General features: G+C 44.9%; 1 protein-coding gene and 1 long non-coding RNA gene across 4 annotated transcripts in view; one reads left to right on the top strand and one right to left on the bottom strand.

Moving 5' to 3' along the window:
• Positions 1-1,211: 1,211 nt before the first annotated feature.
• The window catches only part of LOC138736062 (protein CASP-like), a 525,702-nt gene continuing 499,004 nt past the window's right edge, over positions 1,212-27,909 (bottom strand). For both annotated transcript variants that reach the window (XM_069884934.1, XM_069884933.1), the window contains 9 exons: positions 21,984-22,120; positions 20,303-20,366; positions 16,233-16,336; positions 13,626-13,742; positions 12,496-12,579; positions 10,680-10,736; positions 10,522-10,602; positions 5,270-5,334; positions 1,212-2,110 (listed from right to left, as the gene is read on the bottom strand). In XM_069884934.1, the coding sequence (XP_069741035.1) occupies positions 2,050-2,110; positions 5,270-5,334; positions 10,522-10,602; positions 10,680-10,736; positions 12,496-12,579; positions 13,626-13,742; positions 16,233-16,336; positions 20,303-20,366; positions 21,984-22,120 (770 nt within the window). In that variant the 3' untranslated portion in view covers positions 1,212-2,049. The remainder of the gene's footprint in view (positions 2,111-5,269; positions 5,335-10,521; positions 10,603-10,679; positions 10,737-12,495; positions 12,580-13,625; positions 13,743-16,232; positions 16,337-20,302; positions 20,367-21,983; positions 22,121-27,909) is intronic.
• LOC138736065 (uncharacterized) lies at positions 16,249-26,191 on the top strand. Of its 2 annotated transcripts, XR_011340074.1 has the most exons (4): positions 16,249-16,357; positions 19,082-20,405; positions 25,339-25,580; positions 26,060-26,191. It is a non-coding gene; the product is annotated as an uncharacterized lncRNA (long non-coding RNA). The 2 variants fall into 2 exon arrangements; XR_011340075.1 differs by lacking the exon at positions 19,082-20,405.

Here is a 27,909-nt window from a genome sequence, read left to right as displayed (position 1 = left end):
CCCACAAATGCTCATGATGTACATTGAGAGGGGACCGAGTGAAGCGTAGCCAAGTTTGCTGATGACACTAAACGGAATGGAAAACCAAACTGTGCAGAGGATGCAGAGAGATATAGATAGAGAAAAGTGAATTGGCAAAGGTCTGGCAGGTGGAGTATAAATTTGAGGTCATCCACACAGGATGGAAATATAGTCAAAAAGTATTATGAACGGTATTATGTGGTGCAACATGCTCCAGAGAAACAGTTTCTTCAGGTTATATATCTACAGTCAGATGACAATAAACAAACTTGCATTCAGTTCTGGTCTTCTTCCTTGAGAAAGGATATACTGACTTTGGATGCAGTGCAGAGGAGGTTCCCAAGGTTACAGAGATGAAGGGGTCAACTTATGAGGAGATATTACGTGGCCTAAGACTGTTCTCCCTGGAATTCTGAACTAGATGGGATCTTAGATAAACGTAAAATTATGTAAGGCATAGATAAGATCGAGGCAGGAAAGCTATTTCCACTGGAAGGTAGGATGAGGATGAGTGGACATAACCTCAAGATTTGAAGGGAGTAGGTTTTCAAAAATGTTATTGAGATGGCACCTTAACAGGCCCTTCCTATCCACGAGCCCATCTGACCAATTAACGGACAAACCCTGTACATTTTAGGAGAATGGAAGGTAACCAGATCACCCAGAGAAAACCCCCGCAAGTCACTGGAGAAGGTACAAAATTTTTACAGATAACACCAGATTCGAAGCAGGGTCACTGTGTGTTGCCCTTACTGCTACGCTCACCATGCCATGCAGAACGGGGATGAAGAGGAACTGCTTCTCCTTGGGGGGAGTGAACCTGTGGAATTTACTGCCCAATGAATCAGTAGAGGCTTCCCTTTTTTTTTGGTGCATAGTTGGGGAATTAAGGGCAGGTGGGTATCACCCATGATATTATCGAATGGTGGAACTGATGCTCCCGTTTCTAATGTTCTACTGCAAGGTTCTCACACATGATGGTACCTCTCATTTTCAAAACAAAGCTGCACACATGTTCTCAGCCACAGGAAGGATGATCCTTCTCAACAGTTCTTGACTGGACTGAAGTGCATCAATTACCATCAGTGTACGAACTGTGCTCCTACCAGCCTATGTCAAGCTTAGGAAGTTGATGCAGGAATCGCATGAAAACAAACTCAACGATGAAATCATCAAAAGCAACATTTAAATCACTGAAGCCAAGCAATTTATTCAAACCCAAGAATGCTCACTCTTTCATCCAGAATACGTGCAGCAGAAAGAACAAGGGCCGCTGATTAGGACAACCACAGAGACTCTAACCAACTCCCAGGGTATTTAAGTTTATAGGTAGGTTGTGTGGAAAGAGCATGGGAAACTTTGGGTCTGGCCCTGTGTGTACAATATCCATTAGACAGAGACGTCAACTGTTAATAGGCACCAATTAACCAATATCTCGAGGGGAAAAATAAAGATAATCATGAATTAAAGTTAACATAAATCATGTGAACTGAATGTTTAAAAGTTTCAGTAGCAGATTTGGATTCTAACGATTAAACTAGGAGCTTTCAGTAAGCTCAATATCATGTCCTAAAGCCATAAATCATCCTACCATCAACTAAACAAATTAAAAATCAATCCAAATTTCCTATTTTATCACATGAATTCTCCTTCTCCTTTAATGGTTGTAAGGTCAGAGTGAGAGCTGGAAATTTGCCAGGGTTGTCAGTTTTGCTTACAGAGAGGTGTGGCGGAAAGCAGCAGCTCGCAGGGGGGGTCATCCCCCATGCACGCACACGCGTGCGCACACACACGTCAGCAGTTCAGGTTTGCGATCATCAACTACTACAATCTAACAATGTTACAAGAGTAGGACAAAAGGAAAAGCAAGTTCCATTGAGCTGCAGTTAATGGAGGGAAATAGAAACGGACTATTTTTATACTGATTTATCTGAAGAATAAGCTGAGCTTCTGTTGCCCAGAGAGAGAGGGAGACCGGGAACTACAGGGGCCCAGTTCAACAAGGGCCCATTCTGTTCCAGCACCGCTTCACTGCCACATCTCCCTTGCGTCTCCATTCTCATGGAACTTGTGCAGATGGTCGGAATATCTGGGAAAGAAGAAAGAACCACATTACCAGCACTGCACAAAGTACAGCCTGAATCACTAAGTGAGCAGCAGCTCCCGAGCTTTGCATCTGAAATAGGTGACAGCACAGACACAGGACTGGTGTGAAGGGTGAGATCTGGCATCGCTGGTGCAAAGCTGGGTTCTTTGTATTGGTGATTACCCTGCCCAAAAAATAATTTGAGGAGAAATAATTCATCAAAAGAATGAAATGCACGGAAGGTATTTTTTATGGAACGTCTCTCTGCTGAAATTAATTTAAAACAGATTTTAATTATTAACTTTCAACCAAAACATCACCTGAAAAATAGCTTTTCACTGGGCTCACTGGAAATGTACCAGGCCTTTGTGCCACACAGACTACTCACACAAGGAGTGCTACATGGGTTGTTCACATTACTTTCTGCGGCAGGTTCATGAGGAAGGTTAAAAGAATCTTGACCCACACTCTGGAGATGCAAGATGCTGGGATCTGAGGAAAAAAAGCAATGGGGTCGAGGAGCACCAGTGGGAGGGATTTTTCAATGCTTTGGGTCAAACCCATTGATTTGTTGACTGATTTGTTGATGAGGCTCAGCCCAATAAGTTCCTTTAGCAGAGGGTCTTCAGGGGTACTCTCCTTAGTCCCGAAGAATGAGGTTATTTCATTGAAACATGTCGTAATACAGCAATGATGTGGGCTTCAACTGGAACTGGAGTCTCAGAGCTAAACACAATCTGGTGGGAGGGTCAGGGGTTGAGCAGCATCTGAATTGTCAAGACTCAGCCTTCATGAAGGGTTCCAGCCCCAAATGTCAACCATTCCTTTCGTCCCATGGATGTTGCTTCACCTGCTGAGTTCCTCCAGCAGGTTGTGTTTTGATTCTAGCGTCTGCAGTGGCCGTCCCAGGACCATTTAGGACAGAGATGAGAACTTTCTTCAGTCTATGGTCTTATTCTCCTCATCTCGAGGGCTGCGGAGGTTCAGGTGCTGAGTATATTTGAGACATTTTGGCTATTAAAGAAATCACAGAATATGGAATGTGTTCAGGAAAGTAGTGCTGAGATAAGAAAATCAATAATGATTTATCAAATAGCAAAGCAAGCCTGAGGTCCTCTTTCACAATGTTTGTGAGTAAATACGTGGGTCTTGTTGGAGGGACAGAGGCAACCAGGAACACTGATGGGGCGTCTGGAACATTGGATTAAAGGCTGAAAGTATACCAGGACACAGCTCAAACCATCTCTGGGAAGCTCCGGCAAATCCCTGGGATTGAAATCACATTGCCGCAGGTGAGCAGTCCAGGTTTATTCTTGCAGTTGATTTTCTGTGGCCTATACGCCAATTGCGAGAATGAACAAAAGACAAGCATATTCTGTGGACACAGAGACACTCAGGCAGAGTCAGAGTAGAGATGCAATACACCAACGTGCTGGGGCAACTCAGCAGGTCAGGCATCATCCATAGGAAGTAAAGGGTAACCAACGTTTAACTCCACACCCAATTCTCATTCTGATAATGTCTACCCATGGCCTCGTGCTACCAACCTGAAGCCACCTGCAAATTGGTGGAATAACTCCTTATATTCTGTTTTGGACTCTCCAACCAGACAGCATTAACATTGACTTTTAATTCCTGTTAACTCCCATCCCTCAGTCTCCCTCTTTCCCTACCCCACTGACTCCTTTCCTCCATATGCCCATCTTTTCCTTCCTTCTCCTATCCCTTCTTAGCCCTCTGCCCTTCCCCTTATCACATCTCCTCTTCCTCTCCTGCCCTCCCACCTCTATCCACCTATGACCTTCCCAGTTGTCTCCCCACCTTCTTAATTCAAGCATCTACCAGTTTTTCCAAGTCCCTGATGAAGGGCTCAGGCCTGGAATGTCGGTCATCCTTTCCTTCCTGCAGATGCTGCATGACCTGCTGAGTTTTTCCAGTATATCTGCACATGACCCCAGTATCTGCAGACTTTCTTGTTTAACTTCAGCAGAGTCTTTCATCCTACAGTAGAATTTCATCCTGTTTCAATTCTTCATGGACATTCCATCACCTTCCCTGTCCCAAACCTCTTCTCAGTTTTGTTTTTGCTTGTGTCATGAATGCTGAAATTGGTTCGTTAACTCTTCTTCAACTGTGATAGCAGGGGGATGTTAAGACATTTAAGATCATGGGGAGTGCAGCTTGTTCCATGGAGTCCGTTGGGGTAAGAATTAAAATCTGGAACAAACATTATGTGACAATAATACGAATGACAATTGGAAGATTAAAATTTGTTTAAAGCCTGGTGCTCACACAAACATAGCCACAGCATTGTAGTCAGAGACCCAAAGGTCTTGACCAATGAGGGAACAGACCTGTGTCTTGTCACAGAAACAGGCCCTTCAGCCAACCATATTCATGCTGTTCTTTCTGCCCATCCACCCCAACGATTTGCCCACATTAGCATTTCTCTGCCTTGCCCATTTCAGTGCTTCCCTTGGGAGCAAGTTCCTGACAGCAGCCACTCTATAAATCATCTTGCTGCTCAAATCCCCTTCAACACTTGCACATGAAACACATGCCCCTGGTAAAGAAAAAAAAAGACCTGGACTATTGACTCCATCCATAGCTCTTGTAACTTAACTAACACCTCTACCTCCTTCACTCCAGGGAAAAACCCCATCCTCTCTGGACACCCTCTGATCCACAATGTTATTGGAGATTGAGATGGTGCTGATGAAAAGGCATTAATTTCCACCCCAATAAAACACCACAACATTAATAAGGAAGGGTTAGTCTTTTCCTGGCAGATACAGTTCAATGGGGAGAGCAGCAAAGGGTACGGAGGGACCTTGGAGTACAGAGAGACCTTGAGGTATGAAGAGTCCTTGGGGTAGGGCGGGATCTTTGGGTATGGAGAGATCCTGGGGTATAGAGGGACCTAGGGATGCAGAGGGTAAAGGTCTGTTAACTTCCAACCTGCCAATCTGATTTCCTGTTCTGCGCTTGTGTTTCTTACAACTTAACACAGCTGTTTATTTTTCTGCCTCACGCTCTCTACCTGCTGTCCGCAAACAAGAGCAAGGTCCAGCTGGCAGAGAGCGGGTGTGAGCCTATGGCCAGGATGCCTTGGATAGGGTGAGGAGATCCTGGTGTCCTGAACATGTCTGGTGGAATACTTACTTCTTTGCACAGTAGGCGACGCAGTCTCTACTCACACTCTCACTCCAAGCCACTTTATACAGCACCTGGAAAACACAGGCATTCCTTAGACTTACACTGGAACTGGGTGCAGGAATCCCGAGCTGGAGGGAGCCGGCAGGTCAGACAGCATCCTGAGCCGACCCCCCTGACAGGTTGGAGTATCTCCGGTGTCTCCATGCTTGTTTGCCTTCAACGAGTCTTACTTTACACCAAAAATACACCCACCCAACCCCATTGAAGCCCTGGGGACCTGAAGCAGGCAGCTTAACTGATCCCACAGGACAATGCCAAACAGAGGGGCAGGGAGAGCAGGAGATGACCACTGAGCCTACGAAGAATCATCACAACCAGGGTCTGAATAAGGCACAGTGGCATAAACTTTGCAAGGATTTTCTGAGCAGTCTTGAAATTGCCCTGGGCACAGATTTCAAAACACCACTGAGAAGAATTGCAAATATTGCATCCTCGTGCAAATAAGTACCGTTGTATGTGTGTGCATATAAATAGCAGGCATGGGAAAGTCGAACCGGCAATTTATAGTGAGTATGAGAATATAATAACGGCATTGAAAGAACGCACACAATTTAAAGTGACCATGGGAAAGATGCATTTTATAGTGAGTGTTGGAATATTATAATGAGCATGAGAATGTAATAACGGCAATGAAAGAACAGGCACAATTTCTAGCAGGCGTGGGAAATTTTGATCTTGGGAATATCTCTTTGTATTGAATGCCATGATATTCCTATAAACAGAATATTCCGGCTAGGGCACTGGGCATTATCAATGTTAATTGCCCAGACCTGTGCCTGAGGGAGGAGATTAACATATCAAGCGCCTCTGATTTGAGACATTAGAATTAAAATCCTGCTTAACTGTAGGCTCTTTCAGGTGGCCACAATATCCCGATGTAAAGCCAGATATTCTACCCCTATGTGGCTGATGGGAGGCACCTCCGAGGCACACTTTCTAACCCTCCTCCAAGAGGGATAATCACCTGAGCACTGAAGTCTCCCTAGGTACCTGAATGTAACCGCCTGAAAGTGGCTGCAAAGGGGTGGGCTGATGACAATCAGCCAGCAACCCAACTCCCCGCGCCTGACAGCCCCCCTCCCCGCTGCCACTGCACCCGGTGTGGGAAGTCAGGGCTGGGGCGGCAGGTGCGGGACTTCGGGGCAGGAGCTGTCGGTGTGGGTCATCAGGGTCGGGGCGGAAGGCACGGGGGGACGTTGGGGTCAGGGGCGGCCGGAGCGGGACTTCAGGGCAAGGGCTGTCGGCACGGGACATCATGGCAGGGGCGGCAGGCACAGGGACTTCAGGGCAGGGGCGGCCGGCGCGGGACTTCGGGGCAGGGGTGGCCAGCGCAGGATGCCAGGCAGGCGTGGCTGGCGCGGGACGTCAGGGTAGGGGCGGCCAGTGCGGGATGTCGGGGCAGAGGAATTTAGAATACTACACCCGTGTGGTAAATGAGTGTGCGTGTTATATGAAAATATTTTTACACAATTTATGATTTTCTGCACATTCTATGAGTGTGCGCATTATATGAGTGAAAATATGGTAATCACAAGAATCGCAGAGTTTAAACTTGGTGTCGTGTAAAGTTCTAGAAACAATCATTGGGATCAATTAACAAAAAGTCAACTTTTATTAGAGAAAGCCAGCATCGTTATGTTAACTAACTTTGTAATATTAAGAGAGGCTTGATGAGGGAAACAGAGTTGAGGTAGTGCGTACGGAAATCCAACAGTCACCTGACACTGTACTGTCCAACTGCCCACAAACCTGTCAACAAGAGTCATGGTCATAGAACCATAGAACCTATAGCACAGAAACAGGCCCTTTGGCCCATCCAGACTATTATTCTGCCTCATCCCTTCGACCCTCACCGGGACCATAGCTCTCCATGCCTCTCCCTTCTGTGTATCGGTCCAAAGAATAGAAATTGTGTACCTGACACAGAGGAGATTTGACGATTGTAGCCAGAACCTTGGAATAGATGCACTGGCAGAAAATGGAAACGGATGAAAGCTGCTCACAATCTGGGGATGTGCATAGCAAAGATCACAAAGCAATGACAACAGGCGACACCAAATTGAAATGTTTGTTGTCTGCATATAATGAAAACCTCTGTTTTGTGTGCTACCCAAACAAGACAGCCTTTACTTAAGAATAAAAAAGAGTGCAAACATATCAAATGAAGCATTAAACAAAAGTGATGAGGTAGAGGTTGTGATTCAGTGATCATTTCCATTCATGAGTCCTGATCACAGTGAGAACAAAGCTTTTGATATATTGGGGCCTTCATAAATCCAAAGATTCTATTAAGGATTGGAGTTGAGATGTTATGGTAAAGTTGTATAAGACATTGGTGAGGCTAAATTTGGGAGTATTGTGTGCAGTTCCAGCAGCCAAACTACAGGAAAGAGTATAGAGAAAATTTAAAAGGATGTTTCTGGGACTTGAGTTAATGGGAATGACTGAGCAGTTTAGGACTTTATTCCTTGGGCCGTTGGTGAATAAGGGGAGATTTGATACAAAGTTATAATGGGGATCAACAGAGTACATGCAAGCAGGCTTTTACTTCTGACATGAGGTGAGGCAACATGGATTAAGGGTGAAAGGTGAGATGTTTAAAAGGTAGATTAGGGGGAAATTCTTCACGCGGAGAGTGGTGAGAGTGTGGAACGAGCTGCCAGCTGAAGTGGTTCAATTTCGATATTTAACAAAAATTTGGACAGACAAATGGATGGGAGGGGATAGAGGGATATGGTCTGGTGCAGATCGATGGATCTGGGCAGAATAATAGTTTGGCACAGAATAAATAAGCCAAAGGGCCTGTTTCTGCACTGCAGTGTTCTATGATTTTCAGCTGCCCTGAATCTTGAGGTACATGCTTTCAACCTTGTGTATCTTCTGTCCGAGAGCAGAGGGTTGAAGAGCGTGACCAGGGTGGGAAATAGAAGGCAGGCTTCTAAAAAGGGGCACAAGAGCAGTGAGATGAAGGGGTATGCCTTTGCAGGATAGGAAAGAGGATAAAAACATTGGTGATCCCAGGCATGATCCTGCATGCCACAACAGGTAGGAAGCCAGGACAAATTGCCTCATTAATGCTGCAGTAGTGTCTGGCCTGAGTGCCAGTCTCTAGGCTTTGGAGACCTTTGGAAGTGAGTCTGGATGAGGAATGGGGTAATCAACAGGTGGTAAGAGTTGGGACATTTTTTGGAGCAGTTATATCCAGGATATAGACATATACAGACCGTTCCCAAGGGTAAAGAGGTCCTGTCCATGGAAGTGATTGCAAAAAGAGGTGAGAATTAAAAAGGCAGAGTCCAACAGAACAACAAGGGCAGATGCAGTACCAACTTTTGAGGGGAGCTGGGCAATCATTGTCATGTGTTGCAGGCAGGGTAATTGCTCCAATACCAGAAACTGAGCAGTCCATTCAGATACCAGGACCAACCGTCTCTGTGTGGTCACTGGGACCGGGCCCTCTTTGTGTGGTCACTGGGACGGCCCATCTCTGTGTAGTCACCGGGACTGGCCATCTCTGTGTGATCACTGGGACCCCACCCTCTCTGTGTGGTCACTGGGATCGGGCCCTCTCTGTGTGGTCACTGGGACGGGCCATCTCTGTGTGGTCACTGTAACCCCACCCTCTCTGTGTGGTCACTGGGATCGGGCCCTCTCTGTGTGGTCACTGGGACCGGACCCTCTCTGTGTGGTCACCGGGACCAGCCATCTCTGTGTGGTCACTGGGACCCCATCCTCTCTGTGTGGTCACTGGGACTGTCCTTCTCTGGTCACCTCTACTCCAGGGAAAACTGTCCCAGCCTATGAAGTGTCTCTTTGTAACTGAAGCCCACCGTCCCAACATCCTCATGAATCTCTTCTGCACCCTCAGTAACTTCCACCCTCTCACTGTTGTGATCAGAACTGCACCCAATATTCTAACTGTGGTTTCAGCAACATCCTTCAGAGCTGTAACATCACAGCTGTACTCTCTCTCTCAATGCCCCGTCTACCACATGCCTTCTTCATTGTTGTCTCTCTCTCTCTTGGTGAACTGCGCACCTCTATCCCTTGGCCTCTCTGTACAATACCTATTGTTGGCGGAAAAATTAGCAGCATTTCAGAGACAGGCACATGGTTGAAAGAAAAAAGGGGTTATGAGGTGGGAAGGGTATAGTTTTGTTCTGGTAGGAATATATTGGATAACATCAAGGGCCAAAGGGCCTGAACTACATAATACCACAGGGCCCTGTCATCTAGTGTGTTCTGTGGCCTGGTTAAATTTTCAAACTGCATCACTTAAGTTTTGTCTGAATTACTGCATCTTTTCCAATTGATCCAAGATTCTGCTGTTACCTTGGAAATCCTTCTTCTCTGTGCACCACTCTACTGATCTTGGTACCTCTGATTACTTACTCTTCATACCACCTACAGTAAATTCTGATCCAAGTCTTTAATGCAGGTGACTTACAACAGGGACACAGCACTGATCTCTGCAGCACACCCTCACACAGATTTTACCCACAGCTCATCCTGGATCCCCTGAGATTTGACCTTCAAAATTCATGGAGACGTCATCCACCACCCACCTCTTCTTAATTAAATCCTGCCATCCTTGCTGACTGTCCTGATCAGCGAGAGCCTTTCCAAATACAGACCAATCCTGTGTCTCTGAACCCTCTTCAATAACTTGTCCTCCACTGATTGGCTCATGTGATCATGGAGGACAGTGTCTAGTCAGAGGACAGTGAGAGAAGTTCTGTCCCTGAGAAGGACATGAAAGCACCTCCTCATCTCTGATGTTGAGGCAGCTAGCTCAGCAAGTTCATGCAGAGCCCCCGGGGAAAACCCACGCAGACGCAGGGAGAACATATTAATCCTTACAGACAGCGTGGGATTCGAACCTCAGTCCCGATTGCTGGCACTGTAACAGAGTTGCGCTAACAGTGGTCACCAATTAGTCAGATTTTTATCATTGTAAACAAAGGTGAAATGGAAATGTTTTTTGTCAAGATGCTTGCTGACTCTCTGAGGTTCACTAGAGTGGAGGCATGTGTAATCCCTGGGAGCCGACGTGTGGGCAAGGAGAATGGATGGTTGTCATTGGTAGGTTTACGAGGAGTTGGGAAGTCCCAGTGGGGACAGATCACTGCAGGCCTCACCCTTGGCAAAGCTCACCCCATCAACACCCAGATAACCCTCTACAGCTGGAATCTACTCACAAGGAAGACTAGACAGTGAAGCAGCAGCGTGTAGAAGAAGGCCACGGTCCGAGCCATCTTGCTTGAGAGGATGATGCGGCCCTGAAACAAAGAGACTCGGACAATGATCAGAATCCAGGAAGCCGGAGATGTGGACAGCTCACATGGATGATACTCACCATGCTGAGGGTGGCCTTATCCCAGGGGCTGAGGCTCAGGTACCTACGCTGACGCTCCTGGACAAAGGAAACAGACACTCAGACACCGAACACCAACCACCACGCCATGCCGAATCACTCGGAGAAACAAGCGACTTGTTGGTAAGCTGCACCTTCCATGTGAGATTTGGGGAAATGTAACAGCAGGTGAACTCAGAAAAGGAGAGTGCTCCTTTTAATTTAAAGCCAGTAGACATGACCAGGTTCATCACTTCCCTTCTCAAACTGTGAGCCAGGAGGTGGAGGCCATTCAATCCATCAAAAGGCTGTTTCACTCTCTGCAGTTTTGAGTTCATTTGGAAAAGGAGACCATTCCTGGACTCCTAAATTTGGGACAGCGAACATGGTTTTGTGAAAGACAAATCACATGAGACAAATGCATTTCTCTGAAGATGAGCTTTTTAAAATTTTGTCCCTTTTCATTGTCCCCTATCTCCTGGAACAGGCAGCATGACTGCTTGAACTGCTAAAGTCCTTCTGGTGAAGATTTCAGGAAGATTGACCCAGTAATGATGGAATATTCCTAAGTCGGGACGGAGTGGGACTGAGGGGAACCTGTGGGTGGTCGTATTCCCAGGCGTCTACTGCCTTTGTCCTCTTTGGGTTTGGGAGGTTTCATTGGAGGAGTCTGCATGGGTATGTGCGACTGCATTGCAGTCCAATACAATGGTGGGGGGGGGATGCATATCAAGCAGGGTGCTTTATTCTACATTCAGACTGACCCAGCAACACTCAGTCCAAGATCTCTGTATCGTCATGAGTAACAGAAGAGGTCCTGCAGGACTGGAGAACAACCGTTGCTATTTTTTTTCAGAAAGGCAAAAAAAATAACCAGTGAATCTCACATCAGTGGCAGGGAAATTACTGGAGAAGATTCTTTGGGAGAGGATTCACTCAAATGTGGAATGCAATGAACTCATTAGAGATAGACAGCAGGCCTTTGTGTGGGACAGGTCACATCTTACAGACATGATGGAGCTCTGAGGAGGTGAGAAAGGTGAACAATGAGGGGAGTGGACATTGACTTCATGGACTTCAGAAAAGCATTCAGCAAAGTTCCTCACTGTTGGCTGATCCAGACAAGGGATCCATAAGAGTTGGGAGATTAGCTTCCAAATCGGCGTTGGCATCCAAGGGTAGAGGTGGAGGGCGAGTCTCTGATTGGAGGTCTGTGACCAGTGGTGTTCCCCAACGATCAGCGCTGGGGACTCTGTTCTTTGTGATACACATCTGGAGTGCTGTGCGCAACTCTGGTTGCTACATTATAGTAAGGACGTGGAGGTTCTGGAGAGGTTGTTGGCTGGGTTAGAAGGTGTTTGGAGTGTGAGGGAAAATCTGACAGAAGTTTTTCGAGGTATAGGTTTAAGGTGAGAGGGTAGAATTATGTGGCAAAATTTTTTTACACAGAGAATGGAATGCTTCTCAAACATGATTGTCAAATCCTTTCCCAAGGGAGGTGATGGGAGCAGACACGCTAGTAATGTTTGTGAAGCATCCAGATAGACACGTATACAGGCAGGAAATAGAGGGATATTGGCTATGCACAGGCAGAAAAGATGGTTCAATTGGCTTCATGGTCAACACAGACATGTGTGCCAAAGGGCCATTTCCTGAGCCCTGGGGTTCTATGTTCGATACTAAAATGCTAGGTGAACAGCAGGAGCAGGCTGCCCTCCATCAAGACCATGGCCAAACAACCCTGACAGCTTGTTGATGTGCATCTTATTCTGTGATTGTACTGGGTGCGGCATGGGACTGTGCATTTAAAATGTCCAACCTTCTTGCTGAAAGAAGCAAAAGGATCGAGCCGTTCTTCATACTGTGAGGAGTAACGGAGCTCAGTGTCGTCACTGCCCATGCCCTGTGGAGAGAAGCAACAGGAAACTCTGTCAGGAAGCTGTGGCAACTCACTCGCTCCAATCTGTCACTGTCCACCACAGACCCCGGGATTCCAGACAGGATAAAGTCTCTGTGATTGCGGATGGGATTCAGTCCTCAGGATTCTGGACTGGATTCGGTCCCCAGAAGGGATACATTCCCCAACATTCCACAGGATTCCAGACAGGATACAGTCCCTGGGATTCTGGACATTATATAGCCCTTAGATTTCCAAGCGGGATACAATCTTTGGGATTCTGGGCAGGTTACAGTCCCCTTGATTCCAGGTGGGATATAGTCCCCAGGATTCTTGATGGGATGCAGCCCCTGTTATTCCAGTCTGGATACAGTCTCCATGATTCTGGGTGGGTTGCGATCCCCATAATTCTGAGTGGGTACAGTCCCCAGGATTCTGTACCTGGGTTTCAGAATCTAGATTACAAAGAAAGATTGAGCAGGTTAGATCTTTATTTATTTGATAGAGGTATTTAAGATTATGAGGGGGATAGATAGAGTTGATGTGGATAGACTTTTAACCTTGAGAGTAGGAGAGATTGAAATAAGAGGTCATGAGTTGAGAGTTAAGGGGCAAAAGTTTAGAAGTAACACGAGGGGGAACTTCTTTACTCAGAGAGTGGTGGCTGTGTGGAATGAGCTTCCGGGAGAAGCAGTGGCGGTAGGGTCCATTTTGTCATTTAAGGAAAATTAAATAGGTATATGAATGGGAGGGGAATGGAGGTTTTTGGGCAGGGTGTAGGTAGTTGGGACTAGAGGAGAGTACTTGGTTTGCTGCGGACCAGAAGGGCCAAGATGGCCTATTTCCATGCTGTAATTGTTACATGGTTATATGATACAGTCACCAGGATACTGAACGGGATACAGTTCCTGTGATTCCGGACAGGATGCTGTCCCTGTGATTTCAGGTGGGATACAATTTCCATGATACCGGGCAGGGTACTGTCCTTGTGGAACTGCATGGGATCCTGCCTGTGATTCCAGACAGGGTTCTGATGTGAAGTCTGGACGTACTCTGCCAGGGTAGTTTTGCAGAAACTTGATCTTCTCGTACAGTTTGATGTTGTCACCACGCACATTATCCAACTCACTCTGAAGTGCATGCAATGTTTGCTGCATCACACAGTTGTCCTGGAACACAAAATGGGAGTCTCAATCAGCTAACAGACTGCAAGTCCTGCAAATGACCCAAATGTACAGGCTTACAGATGTGCAGTCCCTCCTGCTATCAACAGGGTGCAGTCCAAATGAACAAACCTCAGCCCTCCAAAAGTCCAATGTATGATAAGCCTTTCAAACCAAGTTTTCATGGATCACCATTAAACAGTCTGTGCTGAAAATGGTCTAAACTAAACTAAAATTATACTGCTTGCACTTGATCCCTGTCCCTCCATCCCCTGCATATTCATGTGTCCATCGAGCTTCTTAAACATGATTATTGCATCTGCTTCTACATCTACTCCTGGCAGCCCATTCCAAGCACCCACCACTCTCTGTGTATAAAATGTGCCTTGCACATTTCCTTTAAACTTCACCTTGAACACATGTCCTCTAGCGTGCAACTTTTTACCCTGGGAGAAAGATCCTATTTGTCCACCCTATCAATGCTATCATAATTTTACAAACATCTATCAGGACTCCCTTCAGCCTCTGACGGTCTAGACTCAGAAGACAATCCTTTATTGGTGAGGCCACACGTGTCCCCTATCTCCTGGAACAGGAATACCACCCAATTTATACCCCATTAACCTACAGCCAGGTTCATTTTGAACAGTGGGAGGAAACCGGAGTCCCTGGAGAAAACCCACATAGACATGGGGAGAACGTATGACAGCGTGGGATTCGAATCCCAGTCCTAATAGCTGGTAATGTAAAGGCGTTGTGCTAACCGCGCCACCCACTGCTACACTAACTGTTCTACCTTGGTAGGAAAGGGTACAGAAGTGATTTACAAAGTTGTCGCCATGATCAGGGATGTTGACATATTGTGAGAGTGGAAAAACTGGGCCTGCTTTCCTTGAAATGTAAGAGATTGAGAGGGGATGTAACTGAGGGGCAGGATCCTAAAATCATATGGGGCCTAGATAAGGCAAACAGTGACAGTCTGTTTCCTCAAGTGGGAGAATCAAGGTCAAGGTGAGGGATGGGATTTAGAAGGGTCTTGAGGGGACAGTTCTTCACTCAGAGTGGGGTGGGCACTTGGAACTAGGTGCCAGACAATATGGTGGAGGCAGGTACATTAGCTTCCTTTATGAAACTCTTGGATAACTCCATGCATGGGAGGGGATTGGATGGAGATGGGCTTATTGTGGAGAGGTGGCGCATTGTTCAGCGTCGTCAAGATGGGAGTATTTCTGTGTTCTAAGGTGCTATGACTCCCCCCCCCATAATACATACCCTCCATTCATGCAACCTCCTGATAAACCTCTTTTTTCCAAATCTTTCCAAAGCCCCCACATCCTTCCTGCGATGAGGTGACCATAATTGCCCACAGTATTCCAAAAATGGCTTATCCAAAGTTTTATGTACCTGTAACATGACCTCCTTACTCCCTTACTCAATACCCCAAGAAACCAAAATTCCTTTCAACAAGAAGAGCTTGGAACTGCCCGTTTCTCTTTACGAGTGTCTCCTTAGTCTTGAATCATAATATCTTAGAATGTTATTGCTCTTATCACGGTTTACAGTGAATGAAGTGGGCACTGTCGTAACATCAAGCAATGTGGGAGACAGTTCACAGCCAGCGAAGTCCCACCAACCCCAACTGAGGGCTTAGGTCTTCATCTTGCGACTTGCTTCCAGTTTTATCAAGAAGACCAGTTTATGAAATGTGAGCCTGTCAGTTCCCATCAATACTGAATATTATTTATCATTAGGATTACACAGCTTAAAACCCATGGGTAGGGAGAAATTTATGCCTGCAGCCCAATTGAAGTTATTACAGCTCCTAATACCAACCCTTTAACTTTCGTATTTCACTTTAAATGGCTCAGTGTCAGATTTAGCTTGTTGATGCTTTTGACAATGCTGTCGGGTGGAGTTATCTAACCTCTTTCACAGGACAGGCCCTTTGGCCCCCTGTGTCTGTACTGACCATGATGTCAGTCTAAACTAATCCCCTCTGCCTGAGAGTGGTCGATACTTTTCCATTCCCTGCCTGTTTCAATGCCTCATCTCTGCTTCCATCACTACAGACATTTCAGGCACCCACCAATCTCTATGTAAATAACTTGCCTCATGAATCTTCTCACCTTAAAGTTATGGCCTCTGGTATTTGAAACGTCTAACCAGGGAGAGATTCTGATGCCTAAACTATGAATGCCCCTCATAATTTGATACCTCCATCTGCGTCTGACGCTCCAGAGAAACCAACTCAAGTTGTCCAACGTTTCCTGAGTCCCTGCTATATCCCTCTTCAAGGATCAACATTGGCTGTGGCAAAAGAAGATGCAAAGACCTTTATCAAGGCCCCAGCAAGCTTCTCCCTATCAAAGGATGGCAGAGGCAGGATGGGCCAAATGATCTCCTTCATTCTCACAGATTTCTTGTTCTGAGATATGTGGATGAAATTCTGTGGAGGTTTATCCTGTCAACACAAAGCAGGATGTTTTGTATACATACTGATTCCAGTTCCTGGTTTCTGGCACGGAACCTTTCTCTCTGACTGGAAATAATGGAGAGCAGAGAATCCATCTGTGCCTGTGGAGCTTCAGAACTGGGACGAGCTGCAACATAAAATATACCGAGTGAGTAACCTCTCTGCGCCCTTAAATATCTGGGGTATGTCCAGAAACCTCTCCCACCTGAAGCCAACCTGGAGACTTCCTAACAATGTGACCTGCCCTCCCTGCCTGTGCCATACCTGCAGACACATCATCTTCAGCTCCAAAACTTCCTACACCAACTAGAGCTAACAAGCCCTTTGTCAGTGATTAGTTGGTTCACAGGTGGCTGGCCAGCATCCTTGGTCAGCTCCCAAAGATGTTTGTCATATTCCATTCCTTAAATATCCCATGTGCGTTCTCTCTCTCTCTTTCTCCAATGCTTGCAACTGAATGCCTGGAGTCTGCAGGTTGACTGCCACAGACACCAAAATTGAAGAGATGGTTTTGCTTCTGCTCTGCCTGTTAATTATAGATAAGCAAATAGTCATTTCCCAGGATAAGTGAATATAAAGCTTAAGTGCATGGATTTAAGGTGAGGGGAAAGATTTAAAAGGCACATGCGGGGTACCTCTTCATACACAGGATATATGGAGGAAGTGGGGACAATTGCAATGTTTAAAAGAAATTTGGACAGGGTCATGGATAGGACAGATTTAGAGGGATATGGGTTGAAAGCAGGCAAATGGGTCTAACTTGGATGGCATGGACAAGTTTGGCTAAAGGGCCTGTAGATCGCTTTGACTCCAATTTATGTGCTAAAGGTTTTTGGGATTCTGCTTCATCTACTTGCTAACATAATTTAATGAGCCTATTTTCTCTTCTAATTCCTTTCTCATTTTTCCTGCCACACATATCAATTTTGAAAGACTCATTCGAGACCCGTTTCCTGTTCTTGACATGTGCTTCATTCATTTTCCCGATCAAGCTTTTCACATCCTAAATTAATTAAAAACTGTAGTGGTCTACACATAGAGACATGGACTGGTCCACAAAATGGCCAATGATCATGGTGACAGCTTGGACCTGGTTTGGGGGGAGGGGGGGGTGAGTGACAATGGCCGTCATCCCAGGTCACCTCCCACACAGCGGGAAGACAGTGAACTGTGGTGAGAATGCTGGTCAATCCCAGGCTGGCTCTCTGATGACGCGGTGCTCTGACGTCAGCACCTGGGGCCCATATATAGGTGACGACCAGTGCAATAAACCAGTCTCGACTTCAAGGCTTTGGTGTGCGTGCCGTTCTTCTCCACGCCCATGAAAAACGAATGCTACAAAACTATCTTTGCCCCTTATCCTTGCAGGGAATCTGAAACCTTGCTAGCTCCCCAATACCAGGTGCTATATGTATTTCTCCTCTAACCACTGCTCCCCAATCTACCTCTTGCCCCACCCCCACCACTTGCACAATTAAAATCCACCTTCCCCTGGGGATGGGTGCTGACTCAAGGCCAAACTTTCCTTTCTCCAAGACCATCTCAATTTTTACCAAACTGTGGTCGATGTTGCCAAGGGTTCTCCATGGATTCTTTAATCACTTGCCCACCCTCCTTCCCAAAGACCCCCCTCCCTGGTCGATCTCTCTGCCTTCTGCTTCAGACATCAAAGCCCAAGCCCTGACACAAAGACAATTTCAGTCAATCCTGGGAAATATAAAGCTCTCCCCTATTCCCATCCTGTTGCTTTTTCATCCTTTTGCAACCTGCTAATATTCCTGTTCTTCTAATTCCTGCAATCATATAACAGTTGACATTTACAAATGGCAATGATAATTCAAAGGCTAACATGCTAAATACTGTCCCATATCGGAGAGGTGAAGAGCCTGAGAAGTTAGTGGCCTGCAGGCTGGCCTCACACCTGTGGTCATCAGGCTGGGGGCCTTCAATGAGGATCTGAACACAGATACCTCGTAGAAGAGGCATGGATAGAGTAGATAGCCAGCAACCTTTTCCTGGGTTGAAAATAGCAAATACCAGAGGGCATCTGTTTTAAGCTGAGTGGAGGAAAGTGTCGGGAGATGTCAGAGGTAAGTTTTTACTCAGAAAGTGGTGTGTGCTTGGAAGTGCAGGTGTAATAGATAGAGATGATTCTACCTATTCACTCAGTGCCCAATATATAAACTGCACATCAAATAGTTTGTCATGGCAGATACATGATATGCAGTTTAAGATACAAGTTAAAGTGATTTCACTGGGTGACTCAGAATTGACCTAAAGGTGATTGAATTCAAGAGCTGTGAGGCAATATTGTAGCTCTACAAAACTCTGGTAAGACCACACTTGGATTATTGTGTTCAAATCTGGTCGCTTCATTACAGGAAGGATGTAGATGCTTTAGAGAGGGTGCTGAGGAGATTTACCTGGATGTTGCCTGCATTGGAGAACATGCTTCATGAAGAAAGGCTTTTCTCTTTGGAGTGATGGAGGATGGGAGGTGATTTAATGCAAGATGAGGGGCTTAGACAGGGTGGACAGCCGCCACCTTTCTCCAAGGGCAACAGTACCAAACGTTTACAGCGAGTGGAGAAAAGTTTAGGGGAAATGTCAGAGGTATGATTTTACTCAGAGAGTGGTGGGTGCTTGGAATGCATTGCCAGGGTGGTGGTCAAAGCTTGTACAATAGGGATATTTAAAAGACTCTTGGACCGGCACATGGATGTAATAAACAAAATGGGTGTGAGGGAGGGAAGGGTTAGACTGTTGTGATGTTGGTTTCCATAAGTTGGCATAACATTGTGGACTGAAGAAACATTACTGTGCTGCATTGTTCTGTGTTCAGTTGATGAATCCACCACCTTCTCATCCCTAGGGGTCTCCATATCAGCCATATGTCATTGCAACAGCAGGTCAGCCACTGGGTATCCTGGATAGAGTAGCTCATATCCTGACACCACATCATCTATGGGACATGAGGAACAAGCATGATGGTGGAAACTTCCTTTCTGGCTGACTGTAGCACCAAAAACTCCCCAAGAACCTGCTGATTGACACCTATCTACCACCTTAAAGATTCCCTCTCTCCCGCCACCAGTGGTGACAAAGGGTTCAGCGAATGTAAATCTTGTCAAAGCATCTTCAACAGCTATCCCACCTGTCTGCAGTACAATGGGGAATACAGCCCCTACCAGTTGATCTCTGAACTCCACTAATTGGAAATATATCTTCTCAATCTGAACTCTGGAACCTTGTGCAAGTACCCTGAAAGGGGGCAGTCCAAGGAGGTGGCTCACTATTGTAAGGTAAAAACATCATGAGATGGGACCGGAGAAGGAGTCACCCAGTACTAAGGAGTAACAGAATGCAGATGTACACTCAAGATAAGCTTTGCACTAACAAGAATGATGTGTAGCAGACTAACAGAGAAGGATAGCAACAGTTTATTCATTGGACAATGTCATGGTATGATAATTTACTAAGTGCGTATCCTGAGGTATAAAAAACACCACTTGCTGATAACGGCAGAATGCGCCTTCTCCAACTAACACTGTTAGTTGCAAGTGTTACAATCCGGCAATAAAGAACAAAGAACCTTGATTTCGACTCAGTCTGGTGTTTGACTCACTCATTCATGAACAAAGCAGACCTAACACTATCCCCAGCCAAAGGATGATAAGACTGAGATCTTGGTCAAGACATCTCTCGGACAAGATAACGTAGACACCATTTCCTCCTCTCCCATGCTGGGTGTCAGTGGCCCGAACCTCTGTAACTAATACCTCACATTACCTACTCTCCCTGAACGTCTGAGCAACATTTCTAGATGGAGGAGGCACATACTCCCTCGACATTTACCAAGTATTGGATGTGTGAAAGATCATGGACCAAGTGCTGGTCAATGGGATGAGGAGAGATGGGTATTTGATGGATGGCATGGACAGAGTGGGTTGAAGGTCGCATCCTGGGCACATGAATGCAACCCAGTGTGGGTACTATGTGGAAAAAGACCCATCTATCAAAATATGCCACAGATCAATAATCTTCTGAAAACACTCACCTTGACATTACGAAACATTATTAGTTGCATTCTTACCAAAAAGAGCAGTGGCTTCTTTGATGGGTTCTGGGACTTTCTCCATATTGCTTATATCTGCTCCCTGAAGTCAACAACAAATCATTATTCACATCAGACACTGGTGAGTTACTGTTATTTACTGTTACAGAAAGGGAAAGAACTTATGGGGCAAAAAAAAAAGTTGTTCAAATGCTGAACATATTGCAGAAAAAGATGGGTTGGAGCAGGAAAAGGGGATTTTCAGGAATACGACAAATCAGTAAAGTAGGGGAAAGTCCATTATGACTAGAAGAATGATAGTGGAAAATAAACATTTGCACAACTGATGAATGGAATGGGAGACTTCTCTGTAAGGACTGCAGAGTCACTGGACATCGTGCCAGCTGGTGGGGTGACAATTCACTTGTGGGGTCATGCAGGGCTGGGTTTTCCTGATCTTGTCCACTCCCCAGGCTGCCCACAGCCAGGCTGGGTACCCTGGCCAGCAGAACGGGGTAGCATAGGGTGAGCCTAAGGCTTCCCTCCCACAAATGCTTGGCACTCTTTTCTGGTGCTGACAAAGGTTTTTCCTTAGAAGTTGTCATTATAGAAATAAAAATACAAGTTAACATTGCACTAAATCCCTAAAAGCACTCCTCGCATTAAAAAGGTAAGCACTGATCTATATCTTGTTTTGATCACTGGCTCGTGAGGCCTGTCCTGGCAGCAACAAGCCAAGGACTGATATCGTGTGCAGTAATCTTGACAATATTTCACAGGAGCACACATTTTACAGGAACAATTTACAGGAGTGTCCAGAAGTGCATCATTGTGTGGGACGTTAGCTGCAAAGTACTGGACCAGAAGACAATACAGAGGACCATCATAATGGCCGAGAAGGTCACTGAGGTCTCCCTTACCTCTACTGAGGACATTTACTGGGAGTGCAGCTTAAATGGGGCTCAAAGAATGATTGAGGACCCCTACCATCCATCATACAGGATCTTTGATCTACTGTCAAGGAGGAGGTACAGGAGCATAAAAATCAGGACTGCTGGGCTGGGAAATAGTTTCTTCCCGCAGGCTGAGATTGATGAATGGTATCTTGTAATTGAGTAAATATTTACATACATTTATTTTAAATGATATCTTCATCTACATAATTATGTGCTGTGTATTATGTGTGTCTGTGTGCACCATGGACCGGAGAAACAGTGTTCCGTCTGGTTGTATGGTCAGATGATAGTGAACTTGAACTTGTCTCCTTGGGGACTCAGCACCTCCCACCCCTCCCCTCTGTGTCGACCCTGTGTGCTGCTGATCACTTACTCTAAACATTGCTCGTTCATCTCCATAGGGGATGCAGGGTAAAGTTTTCTGAAATAAAATGTATTCCCATCCACTCTAAGTTACATCCTCAAAAATAATTCCTGTTAGTGAAGCAGAATTTTTATTTTGTAAATACTTGCTGACTAATTCTGATACTCCTTCTCAAATGCTCCGACCTGCTGCAAAATGAATTCTCATGTTTTCCCCACCGCTGATGTCAGACTATAAATATCTCTCTCTCTCCTGCTTGAAATCATCGTTACATCAGGCACCCTCCTAGCCTGTGTCTGATGCATGTTGGCAAAATGACCACCAATGCATTCTCTGTTTCTGTCTGCCTTCGTTGAACACCAGTGTGTGAAGATTCTGCCCAAATGGAAAGAGGTTATACCTCAGCATCAGGGCGCTGGAGGGATGACATGGACTGAATGGTGCTGAGGTCTTGTTCCAGCTTTATGATGAGCTCCTTTTGTCCTGCTGTAGTCTTCATCGCCTCAGTAAACTGGATCTGCAACTCAGCACAGCGAGCTGTGGTAAAATACCAGCAACACAAGGTGTCAGCAGGCATCACCCCAGAAATATAAAACTAACATCAAAACATCCTCAAAAATATCACTATGTCAGTCAGTACCAGGAGGAGAAATGAAAGATAACCACAGAGAGAAAAGTAGGAATATATTCAAACCGCAAAACAAACATAAGGAAAGAATCACAACTGTTCAGGAAATAAACCCCAGGATGCAAAGGTCCAAGAAAGACCGATGGACACAGCTGGAATGGGCACGTAAATGTGGACTGAAGCTACGCGTGACTTAACAAGGAAGGCATGTGGGTCAATAAGGAACTGCCTGGGATAATCTACAGAGCAGGACAAGGGGGCAACGGCAGAATTCAAAACAGAAATATTCCACAGGGCTGGAGAATGTGGTGCTCTTGTTAAAAAGGACATAGAACATTGCAGCACAGTATAGTCCCTTCAGCCCTCAATTTTGTGCTGACCCATACATTGGAAGGATTGGAGAAAATTGGGCTGAATTTTAACATTTAAGAAGAATTTGGATAGGTACATGGAGAGGGGAGGTATGGAGGGTTATAGACTGCGTGCAGGTCAGTGGGACTAGGGCAAAAAAATGGTTCAGCACAGATTAGAAGGGCTGAAGGGGCTGTTTCTGTGCTGTAGTGTTCTAAAACTACGAATAAGAAGTCTGTCACAAAACTTGCAATCAATTATTGCTGAGATGGAAATACCTAGCTTGAGAGACTCGTGCAATACAAATATATGCTGAAGAAACTCAGCAGGTCACGCATCATCCATAGGAAGTAAAGGGTCACAACATTTCAAGATAGCTGCTTTGTCAGGTATAAGAGCCTAGGCCCAAAATGTTGGTGACCCTTTATTTCCCATGGATCCTGAGTGACCAGCTGAGTTTCATCAGCACTTTTATATATTGCCCCAAGCTCCAGCATCTGAAGATTTTCTTCTTTAACTCCATTCAGTAAAATAAGTGGGCAGTCACTCTGGAGAAGATAAAATGACCAAAGATGAGAACTAGGCTAACACATTGGCACTAAGGTTCAGTGCAGTAGCCATATGACCGGATCATTGTCGAACACCCTGCGGTGAAATCCCATCCCAGCTGGAGAGGACTGGTAACCCATGAAACCTGTCACCGCAAACCACACGTGTTTCCCTCATTTCTTACAAGGGTGACCTGCCATCCTTGCCCAATCTGCAGTGCCCTCCTGTGTCTCCATCCTGTCACCAGGGCACAGATACAGCACTGTGCCCTCCCAAAATCTCCACCCATCCACAATAGGAAGGCACTGTTAATTCATGTCAGGGACCCAGCTTAAAAACCAGGAAGGTTTTGGTTAAGGAACAGAACACACCACCGAATGTGTTGTTGACAGCAGTGTACACATCTGAACTTCAGACTGAGTCGTGTGAGTCACCAGGGTTGTGCAGCTAAGGGGAAGTAGGTCACTATGGATGATGCGTGACCTGCTTCTTAGCCCCCAGGTCCTGGAGTATGAGATATGAGGATAAAAATAATTTTCTGCCTACTGGCACAATCATCCAGTGCTCTTGTCACCAGCTACTTGATGCCTTTACCCCTGTCTTGCCTGCCAATTAAGGCAGCAACCTTTAAAGTGGAGTCAATTAGCATCTGTTGAAGCCCAACAATGATCTTCAAGCAGGCCTAGCATTCAATTTCTGGTTGTCTTGCTGCAGGAGTGACACAGTGTGACACAGAATGATATGTTCAACATCCTGAAGCTGCTTCTGTTCTGTTGTTCGGAGGAATGCTCTTCAAGCAGGTGAATGTCAGATTTCAGATTTATTGTCAGAGTACATACATGACATCACATACAACCCTGAGATTCCTTTTTCCTGCGGCAGATTTACCACTAATTGGTAGTGCAAAAAATAAACTGTACACAGTGTGAATATGTAAACAATTTTGAAGAACTGTAAACAAGTAACGAATGTAAACAAACTGACTGTGCAATTACAGTACAGGGAGAGCAAAGAAAATCAATAAGCTTGCTTAAGGGCGTCAAACATGACAGATCTGTTCAGGCAAGAGTGTGACTGAACCCAGACTTAGCTGTGAGTGGTTGCCAGCTGTAGGATGTGCCAAAAGCTAGGACCATTCAGCTGATGCCTCCTACACAATTCCAGACACCCTAGTCAATAAGTGGAGAGTTATGTGCTACCTTATGTCAAGAATGGTACTGATTTGACAGATTGCATGTGCAGAGTTTTAGAGCAGCAAAGGACCTCAGCACAGAAAGAAAAAAATTTAAATCAAATTTCCTTTGACACCATCCAGAACAGATGCAACAGACACTGATTGCTTCTAGATCTTCACACGCACCATCCCAGTGCGAGGCTTTTGGTTGGGTTTGGATATCGTATGCTATGTTTTACTTCCCAATCTTTTCGCATTCTCTTGTTTTCCTCGTTCCTGCTTCACTTTTGTCCCCTGCATTTTCTGCATTCCACCGAGATTGATGCCTGGCACCTTTTGTCTTTTTCCAGGCTGGACTCTCCATCAGCATTTTATTAGAATGTACTTGCTCTGAACACCAGAGGCTCCATGAATCTCTCCCTTTCTGCCATTGTTTACCTTCAAGTAGTTCCTTCTAATCCACTTTTGCCAAATCAATCTACAGCTCACTAAACTGGGTCGTCCCTGGTCTTAACCACCTGCAATGTTAGAAATGCAGCTGATTGGTCCACGAACAATCAGAAGGTCATATGTTTGGGATCAGAAAGTGGAACTTGGCTCTGATAACAGTCAATAATATTGATAGGTATTGCACGGCACTGGAAGATCTGAAGATGTGGCATGAAAGGTTTGTGAGGTCCTCATGGAAGAATGTGCCACAAGTGCCGGGCAGAAGAAGAGAGATGGCAGTAACAGAGAGATTCCTGGACTGACATCCAGAGGTGAAAACAGAAACTACTGGAAATGCTCAGCAAGTCGGGCAGCATCTGTGTGGGAGTGGTGGGGGGTGCGAGGGTGGTGTGGGAGAGAGTGGGAGAGAGAGAGAGAGAGAGAGAGAGAGAGAGAGAGAGAGAGAGGGAGAGAGAGAGAGAATGAGAATATTAATTGTTCAGGTTGAAGAACTTTCACCAGAAATGCAAATTAAATTCTGATGAGAAAACTTCAATTCAACCCTTACTTTCCACACAGATGCATGCCCTTCTCAATGTTTCTCATTTTCTGTTTTTATTTCAGATTTTTGAAATCTGCATTATCTTGATTCTCAACCAGAGGCCTGGACAACTGTCCTAAGAAAGTCCCATCACTATCTGTGTCGAATTTCAGCCGTTGTGGAACTTCAGCTCAAACATTACACAAATGCTTCATAAAAAAGAAAATCGGTCAGGGAAGGGAAATTGCTCCTGGTCCAGTGCACTGAGACTGGGTCTCAATTAATCTCTGAACAAATAAAGAAAAGTGAAAGGACAGCGAAAGTGGTAAATGAGCTGCAGAAAAAAAACATGGACTGTTGGGAAAAGATGGGAGATTGGCAGTCAAATTCAGAATGTCAAAATCAGGATTTAACAGCAGACTAGACTTCCAGGTTGGACAGTTAAGGGAAAGATTTTGCTGGGTTGAATGGCTGGGGGAACAGGTTGAAGGAGCATGCAATTTAAACAACACGCAGTGAAAATTTTCTTAAGCAGCAACTCATGGTCGGGGCAGAAGGTGAAACAAAGGAATGTTATCTTTCAGTTCTCTGACTCTGCCATTGATTTGTCTTTCCTCCTCTTTAAATGCTGACGCATTTCTAGAATTTTCTTCGCAACAGAAACATTAAGCATGCTATCGCTGCCACAAACAGGCAACACATTTGAAAATTGTATCGCCAGGAGTAAGGGGATGATAACAATGAAAGTTAAAAACAATGTTTATGATGGTCACAGGTAATTAATCTATATATTTTTAAATTTAGAGACACGGCACGAATGTGACAGGGGATGGACTTTATCATTGCTCTATCAATTTAACGACATGAGCACAACTGCCAAGCCTCTCGACTCTTTGCACACCGCTATCATTCAGCTACTTTATGAACATTTTCAAAGGTCATTTTTAATAAATGCTACAATGATTAAAATAATTAATGCTGTCATCTTCAATCACTAAAATCTGGTAAGAGCAACTAAAATGAGTGCCCCTCAACAGATGGGGATTTGAAGCCCAATTTTCCAATCAATGAGATTGGTGTAAAGCTCAGGTACAATTATTCTTTTTGATTTATAGTCCCTTCATTGAACTTGCCTTATCATTTGGTAGATTAATGCATAGCTTAATTTTTTTTCTTTAATTCAACAAAAGAACGTAACAAGTTGCAGCCCGTGAAAATTGAAAATGTGCCAAAAACTGCAATCAACATTAACTTGGAAAAGACAATTTTTGTACAATATTAAATTAATATTGTACAGATTCTACAGTATGAAATGAAAATCATTCTTATCCTGGTCAATAACAACAGATATTTTTTGATGACTGCTTTATGTTCAAACCAGCACAAAGGTTTCTTTCACATAACATTGTCATTCAAGCCTGTTTAATGTGACGTACAGACTGGGTAATAGAACACTTGCAGTGATTCCTCCTGCAATACCCTTCCATACCCAATCTTGCTCATGGCAAACTCTCAAATAATAATTATTTTCAACAATACTTCTATGCTATTGTTCACAATTTCATGCTTAATTTCTGCAGCTGAAGTTACAATTCTGAAAGACAAAGGCGGTTATATTTTCAGTGAGGACTTAGTTAAATTTCACAATTTAAAACCACTTTGTGGTGATAATGCATTTAATTTTCTATGCGACTTAAACCAGCTGAAGAAGAAATATGGAAGTGTAACTGCAGACATAAACTGATGATATGGCAGATGTGGATCACGTCACATGCTGGGAGAGGAGACACACCACTGGAAGTATCAGTCAACATAGTTTCTTGCTCTTGGTTCACTGCAGAATTAAACAGAGAAAGATATCAAACACAATGAGGTCACAGCTCCCATAATACACAAGTAAGAATATGAAAAGTCATAAAACATTAAATAAAGTAAACAATAAAGCTTCTACGAAAGTCAGCATGCATTAGATTTCCACACTACCCAACCCAAGGTTCTATGCACAGCCTGGGAAGAGTTGGTGAGGCCTTGTGACCATCAGAAATTAATCTTGGCTTGAATTTAGTTCAAAAAGTGAAGAAGATCTGACAGTACTGACGGTAGGATGCTTAATATTTGCGAAATTAGGAGCCAGTAATTATGCTCAGATAGGTTTTCCTGCCACACATGATGACAGCATCAGAACTGCTCCATACAACACAAAAGGAAGCAGAGACTCAGTAATGTTAACATTTACATGGAATTTCAATGAAGTTCTTGGTATAAAACAAATATGGTAGAAAGAGAACCAGAAGTTACTGTGGGGTAGGACTTATATTCTAAACATGATGCTGATCTTCTGGCAGTAATTCACTGCCGATCAACTCTCCAGTCAGTGACACAGCTGGTCTGCACATCAGGGTTGATGTTGAAAAAACACAAACAATGCAGTCACCGAAATCTTGAGCAAACAAGGAGCTGATGAAGGGACTCAGTGGGCCAGGGTCGGGATGGGCTCTCCAGACTGATCATGGTGGATTCTGCTTCCAGTATACATGGAAAGGCTTCTCAGAGCCTCGTAGTGATGAGAGCTTCGAGCACATGTTGTGCTCGAGTCACCATTCCCTTGTTTTCACCAGTAACAAATGCACCCTGGCTGATTCTAAACTTCTGCC

The sequence above is a fragment of the Narcine bancroftii genome, chromosome 6 (genome assembly GCF_036971445.1).
Source record: "Narcine bancroftii isolate sNarBan1 chromosome 6, sNarBan1.hap1, whole genome shotgun sequence".
NCBI lineage: Eukaryota > Metazoa > Chordata > Chondrichthyes > Torpediniformes > Narcinidae > Narcine > Narcine bancroftii.
The sequence above is the reverse complement of the archived record's forward strand: the minus strand, read 5'-3'. Positions and strand labels throughout refer to the sequence as shown.